Source organism: Penaeus japonicus, unplaced genomic scaffold (assembly GCF_977035675.1).
Source record: "Penaeus japonicus unplaced genomic scaffold, GWHDUDI00000001_assembly GWHDUDI00000008, whole genome shotgun sequence".
Lineage (NCBI taxonomy): Eukaryota > Metazoa > Arthropoda > Malacostraca > Decapoda > Penaeidae > Penaeus > Penaeus japonicus.
In genome coordinates, this window is record NW_028234410.1 from 32,551,214 (window position 1) to 32,558,713 (window position 7,500).

At 41.3% G+C, this 7,500-nt stretch overlaps 1 protein-coding gene across 4 annotated transcripts in view; it reads left to right on the plus strand.

Annotated features, from left to right (window-relative positions):
• The window catches only part of ab (BTB/POZ-zinc finger protein abrupt), a 292,930-nt gene that overhangs the window by 192,590 nt on the left and 92,840 nt on the right, over positions 1-7,500 (plus strand). Inside the window, exon 1 of one of the 4 annotated variants that reach the window (XM_043005404.2) lies at positions 1,997-2,827. The exons of 1 other annotated variant lie outside the window; for it this stretch is intronic. In XM_043005404.2, coding sequence (XP_042861338.1) covers positions 2,666-2,827 — 162 coding nt within the window. In that variant the 5' untranslated portion in view covers positions 1,997-2,665. Of the gene's footprint in view, positions 1-1,996; positions 2,828-7,500 lie in introns of those variants that run through there. 2 more of the 4 variants (XM_043005403.2, XM_043005402.2) reach the window with 2 other exon arrangements.

Here is a 7,500-nt window from a genome sequence, read left to right on the forward strand (position 1 = left end):
ATCTGTATACATTGTTTCATGTACTTTGCTATTACTAATAATAGGAATAAAATGATAAAGGTTAATGGAAGTTGTATTAATAAAATTACGCACATTCTGGTAATCATAGTAATGATAATAGGAACAGTGGAAGAAACAACAGCAATGATAACGATGATTCTGATGATTCTGATGATAGTGATGGTTAGTAATGATTTTAATGATGATGATAAGGATAGGCAACTTTATGACAATGATGACTAAGATGAATAACACCGAGTATTTTCAAATTAAAATAAAAAAAAAGAATTAGGTTAACTACTTTTACCGACCTTGTAAACAAATATATCGTTCACTTAGATTCCAAGGAAACGAAAAATGTAAGTATTTCTATTTCTACAAAAGATATATACATATAGATATAATCTATAATTCATAATTAATCATAATTTATTAATATGATAATCCCGGAAAGAGATAAAGTAACATTTCGATTTTGAAATTTCGCCTTTCCCGACCTCATAACACTTTTTCCTCAAATTTTACATCGTCACGCAAAATTTCCTAATCATACATATGTCATTTAACAGCACATATAAATACAAAGTTACTTACCCCTTCTTCGCCATAGAAGTAATTCTCAGGACGACAAAATTTGATGTTTATGGAAGAGCAAAGAATACGAACACGTGGCCACTCAAAGCGTGACGTCATACTATCAAGATGATGTATATATTGTAATCTACATATTCCGATACCGACTATGTAAAAATATATATAAATAAAATACGTAGATGGGCATGAAATTATAAGATTAAGAAATAATTGCACGATATACGACAATTCTTTGATAAATGCGTCGATATGGAATTACCAAAGGTCATACATCTTTATGATCTTTCTTATGAGTCTAAAACTGATAAATTATAATTACAATACGAATTTGATTTGCTTTTGCCTCATGAACATTATGCATTATGATGCGGTTGACCATATAGTTAGCTCTGTGTTGAAAGAATGGAGTCCCGGCGGTGCAATTATCATTATTGTTCGTAGCCATTGAGGAATAATCGCATTTCGAAACTATGATTCTTTCTTTACAGCCCACGAGTTGCCTTGATTTTTGCCTAAAACATGTTGAATATAATGAAAAACTATTGAATACGTTGATGCCTCTTCGATTATTTGACTGTATAAGCGGAGGAAGCAGTTTAAACAAGGACTTCATCCAGGTAATTATTTTTTCCATGCATTGTTTTCCATAATGAGCAGCCTAAGATGGGAAAATAAGACAAAAGTTGAAAGTATGTATGTGTGTGCGTGTTCGTATGCGTCTCAGTATGTTTTTTAGTATTTATGTTTGTGTATATGTGTATGGTTATATGTATGTGTGCGTGTGCGAGTTATGTGCACGTTTACTTGTGATATGAGCAAAATAATTCTAGGAAGACGCTCTTCAGCGTAGAACAGCAGGTTTTCAAACTAATCTATATTCCGGTACAGTCGCAATGCTGACACGCCACCAACAAACTCCTATATTTTCCCTCCATCAACCTCTTTCCTTTCCTTCACCTCTCTCTTCTTCCTCCTCCTCCATCCTATCTCTCCCCCATCCCCTCATCCCCTTCTCCCTTCACCTACCCGGCAACCCAATCCCCTCCTCCTTTCATTCCTCCCCCCACCCCCTATCATCTTAACAAACGGAGGTTTCATGTTCGCGTGAACGCTAGAGAACCTGCAATACACACACGCACGCACACACACACACACACACGAATCCACAGAAGAAAGAGACTGAACATTAATTATCGCAAAGACACGCAGTCGAGGCAAGAGAAGGTAAGCATCTTGAGGATCTTGACCAACCTCACCGCCGCTTTCATCTCCGGCACTGGTGAGTGATTCAATCCTCTGAGCTCTTTCTCTATCGATCCTCGTATACTTGGCCTTACATGCTATATTAATTCTTCTTTCAAAGTCATATCTAAAGGTGGTGTGTGTGTGTGTGTGGGGGGGGGGCAGAGATACATAGGACAGGGAAAATATGAAGAAAAAAAAAAAAGGTTTCGAGAAACGGATCGGTGGCGCAAGAGAAACAACCCGAGTGCGTGTAAATGTAGAGCCCATTGTGCAGGGCTTTGTACAACCTCGGGACCAATTTAACGGTGTAAACAGTTCGCTAACCTACCAGTGTCGGACGAGCCCCGATGAAGGCATTAATATCGACGCTCAAATGCCGTTGCAAGGGACGATAAAGAGGCGAAAATGAATTACGTAAATTGGGGAAATCCTTTGCCGAGCGCCTCTCCCTCTCTCCCTCTCTACCCAAAACGCGATTCCTCGGGAGCCGATATAGTCAGTCGGCTTCCATAATTATTCCAGATTGCTCGGCCGCTCCTGCCAAGCCTCGGCCGCGCTGGTACATGAGAAGGAGGAAAAAAAAGGCGTCCTGTCTGTTCCAAGTGGCCTAAGAAGAATCATGTGAATAACGGCGAGAGCGATAAGAAGAAACAAGAAGCAATTAGAAGCTGCAAAAAAAGGAAGGAAGAAAAAGGTCGGTATGGAAAGGCGCAAGGAGAGCGAGAGAGCGAGCTAGCGAGCGAGAGAGAGAGATAGCCTGCAGGACACACATAAAAAATTGGCCTCCACGTGGGAGCCTCAGCGCGCGTGTTTGCTAGAGAGAGAGATGGGCGGGGAGAGGGTGAAGGGTGAGGGAGAGTGGGAGGGTGAGAGGGAGGGGGTGGGAGGAGTAAACGAAGGAGAGAGTTGCGCGCGGACTGCGGTGGTTCGTTTCAGTCCCGGCCTAGCCCGGTTCTGGAGCACAAAGGATCGATTCTTGCGAGGAGAGGTAAGCCCTTCTTCCCTTAGCTGTGATTTAGGCTTCTGTGCAAAGACATTGGCCGTGTGTTGTGTTGTTGTGATGCTCGCTTCGAACCCGACCGGGGGTTGTAGTCTGAACCGCAGAGTGTTATTCCTAAGAGAGTGTTTTTGAAGTTCCGAACTTTCTTGGAAAACACGACGAGGAAGGGAAGAGGTCTACGGCACTGGGCGACCGCGTGCGCTGTTGCCACGTTTCCTTACACCTTCCCTGCAATGTCAAGTGCAGGAGTCAACTGCTCGCTTGACGCCCATTCATTCTCTCTAATGGCCAATAAACTACCCTGGCCAACCGCATAATGCCAGTATTTAGTTACCCAAGACCTATTCACGCACCTCGTCGGGCATTTGACTGAAAAGAGCCCAATGAGTGACAAATTGCTCTTATTTCAATAAATTGATCGTGGTGATTGGTAGGGAGGAGGTCTGAGCGTACTGGCGAGTATGGAGGTAGGCTGGCCAACACCGCCTCCCTGTAACCCCATAGCTTGTCGGGAGCGCACCGTCTTAATTTTTTTTCCTCGGGTCTTCTTCGCGACTGTCTTACCTTATCCGGATACCGTGACGGCGAAAGGTGAATTAGTGTGAGGTTGGTTGTGCGTGTGTTTTGTTTATTTACTTTTTTTTTCATTCATTTGTTTCCCCCTTTTCATCTCACCCGACAGCATCAGTCTTCTTGCGAATCACGTAAATCGCACACGGTAACAAAATTATTAGATGTACTTATCGTTATTCTAAGCGCATCATCTTGATAAGTGTAATGCGATTACACCCCCACCCCCCACCCACCCCCCTTTCAATCACCTCAAAGGAAAGACGAACAAAAATACAGATATATTTTCTCATAAAATCCCACCCAAAACCTTTTAAATTTATTGGCTTGTGCTGTTCCCAAGAGAATCGCTTTTCCAGTGCTGTGTCATCCCTCAATTTACGGAGATTATTTTTCCATCTTGAAATGTTTTTAAAAAAAGGGACGATAGATAGAGACATAAATGCTGTGAGATATTCGAAGTCACGGCAGTGTCGAAAAAGATGCGAAATAGATTATGAATTTAATTGATTAATGATTGAGACCATTTGATAAAAGACCGTTGTGGATGCAATTGTAGGATAGTTTGTCATTGTCAGAAAATTAGATGTTTGCTATATCTAAGATATGTGACGAGAGTATGATTTGTGTCCATGTGTACATCGGTTAAAGTGGGATAGATAGACCTACATCTTGTATCAGTGAAAACGTGTCGTAAAATAGTAAATGCACAAAATACAAACCGCTATTTAAAGACACACTTGTATGTATCAAACTATCCAATGCAGATAATCACATATGACCATACAGCATTAAAAAAAAAAAAAAAAAAAAATAGATCGTATCCATAAAATAAAAGATACAACAACCCGTTAGCTCGTTAGCCTGTCATAGGGGGAATGTTAAAAAGTATAAAAAAAATACCAAAACGCCAAAATTTTCACAGAATATAGCATGTCCGAGCCTATGAGTATTCAGCGACTACAAATACAAAAGCGAACAAGTTCTCGTTAACCGTATAACAAGAGTCCGATTTCAGAAGAGAATGTTTAAATTTGGAAAATAATCATCGTATGAATGTAATAAATAAAATGTGGTCCTAGGGTTACGCTCTAGGTTAACCGTAAGCCTAATCATGATTGTTAACCGTATCGTCCGAGTTAAATTGAGAGGAAAATGATTGGAAAAAAATAATGTTGATAGAAATTATATATTATTGCTACTTATTTATGTGTTTATATGTATATATATATATATATATATATATATATATATATTTATATATATATATATATATATATATATATATATTATATATATGTATATGTATGTATATGTATGTGTGTTTATGTGTGCGTGAATGTAAACGTAATTCTGGGTAGTTCGCATAGGCCTACATTCATCTAAATCCCCTCCCCGTCTATGTACTTGTCTAAAAGGAAATATAAAGTTAGACGCGGGATTACAAGTGAACTGCCCCATCCCCCACCCCGTTATCATGAAGAAGATATACAGAATTTTTGTTGTGCCACAGATTTTGTTCACGATACGTTAGCCATTTGCATAATCCACTCTCTGACGCCCTGTGATACCCAGTCTTCTCGTCACCCTTCTCGCGTGTAATTCGTAGCGTTATGCTGTTATCACCCCTCGCTGTAATGCCCTGACACGCCCCTCGCACGTACAAAGTCCCTAGCTGGGCGTGAAGTTGTTACACACACCGTTATTTCCCTGTATCGGGGTCCGGCACGGAGATATTGAAAATCTACGGGCTTGTCCGACCTTGTTTGGCGAAATTTCTGGCCTGGGGAGAGGGATATCTCGCCCTTATGGCACTAGACCCGAGGGGCGAGAATCCCTCCCTCTCCCCCCCGAAATATATGTTTTGTTTCACATTATCATCCTGAATCGTGTTATTGTAAGTTGGAATGTTTATTTCAGTCTAAAATGAAAGGGAGTTGCGCCCTCTCTCCCTCTCTTTTTCTTTTTTTCTCTCTCTATGTGTCTATTCCTCTCTCTCCTCTCCCTCTTTCCTTTTGGATATTATTTGTTTTCCTTTTGACTAGCATTTCGCTCTTTATCTGCCTTATCAGTCAACAGCTCTCGAGTGACACCTGACTGAGACCATCGACAACAACGTGTCTTGTCAATCGCACAGTTAAATGCTTTTCCGTTTCGCTCATTGTCAATATCAAGTTCGTTAACACGCTTTATAAGGCTTATCGCCGATATTGCAGGTTTCTATTGATTTTTTTCATTGAATGTAATTTATTAATTATTAGGAGTTTTGTTTTCCTTGTATGATACGCGTCGCAGGACCATCGCGCTCTCGGTGCGATGGAGATACGATCTCATCATTGGAGTTCATTAAAAAGTAAATGATGAATGCACACGCACGCACACACACACACACACACACACACACACACACACACACACACACACACACACACACACACACACACACACACACACACACACACACACACACACACACACAAATCAGAAATATCTCTATAACACTTTTAACTATAACAAGAAAAAAACAGACCAGTACTTTAACCGATAAATTTATCCTTAAAGTTGATTTGGTGATCTTACGGAAGGTATGCACATCTCGCGCATTTTGCTTCAGTGCTTCGTATGAATCAAGTACCTATCGCAAAGACGTGATCTAAAGCTAAATTATCTTTTCTAATCTATAGCATTTGCGTTCTTATGGGGGGTCTCTTCCCCTTTTCACTTCATCTTCGTTTATCCTTTCCCTTTTTTCCATCTCCCCCTTCCCTTATGCTCCTTCTCATTTCTCTTTCCATTTCTCCTTCCTCGGTTTCATTTCTCCCTTCCTTTTCTTTCTCCTTTCCTTCTCTTATCCTCTTCCTCTTTCTCCCTCCCCATCCCCTTCATCTTCTCCCCCCTCTCCATTCCCGTCCTCTTTCTCCATCCCGTCTTTTTCTTCCCCCTTACCCTCCCCCTCCCCATTTCTCCATTATATCTCTCTCCCCCCTGCTTTCTCCCTCTTTCCTTCTCTCATTTTTCATTCAATTTCTCCTTCCGCATTCTCACCCCCCTCCCAATCCCCCTTCCTCTCCCCTTCCCTCTTCCCCTCCTTCAACTTCCCTTCCCTTTCCACCCTCCTCCTCCCTCCTTCCCTCTTTCTAATCCGTCTTGGCCTGATCATGTTGCGTCGTTCCGGGATAGGATTCCTTTAACCGGAAATGCAACTAGATTCGAAAAAAGAAAGATAGAGAGAAATCTGAAAGGAGAAAGGCAAGGTTTTTTTTTTAACTCTTTTGGTAACAGTGTTTTTAAGCCTCTCCCCCACCCCTATTTTCTCTTTCTTTGGATTATGAATAAGATTTACTTAATCTCACTTGAAGAACAGTTAATGTCTTCAAACAAGTGGTGCATATACAAGCTATCAATTGCTCATGCATATTGTATAGCCCTGCCTTGAATAAATCATATGAATTAATAAGGCAATGAATAAATCTTGTCATATCAGAGGACATAAAGTTCACGCTACTCGAGTATAGATAGACAATGTGAATATTCCCACCACGGCAATCACAATTATCCAGCTTTCAATCCTTCATTCAGCGGTATACCACACAAACGCCCTTCGAACCCATCCTCCCATCCTTCTATCCAATCCTTTCTTCTATCCTTCTATCCCTCCACCACCTCGCTTCTACCCCTCCTTCAATCCTTCTACTAAACCGATACCCATCCTTCAACCCCCGTCTCTCTCCAGTCCCTCTATCCTTCCATCACCTTTCTCTCTCCCCCCCTCCCTCCCTCTATCTATCCCCTGGCCCCTGACCCTCCTAGGTTGGCTAGACAGTACAAAAAGGTCATGGTGGACCTTTGGCTCCTTTTCATAGGCCTAAGGGACGAGCAGTAGGCCGTTTGTTCCTTCGTCAATTGGTCTTTTTGTTTATTCCGACGAGGAAGTCGATTGCCTATGCATTTTTTTTAATCAAGAAAATCGGGCGTAGAGACCTATTTTTCTTTTTTTTTTCTTTTTTTTCAATTTACCTTCGTGGGCGAAATACCGCAGAGTGAAGATGCTGTTACGGGAGGCACAGACTTGCGTAGCTATGCACAAGCGT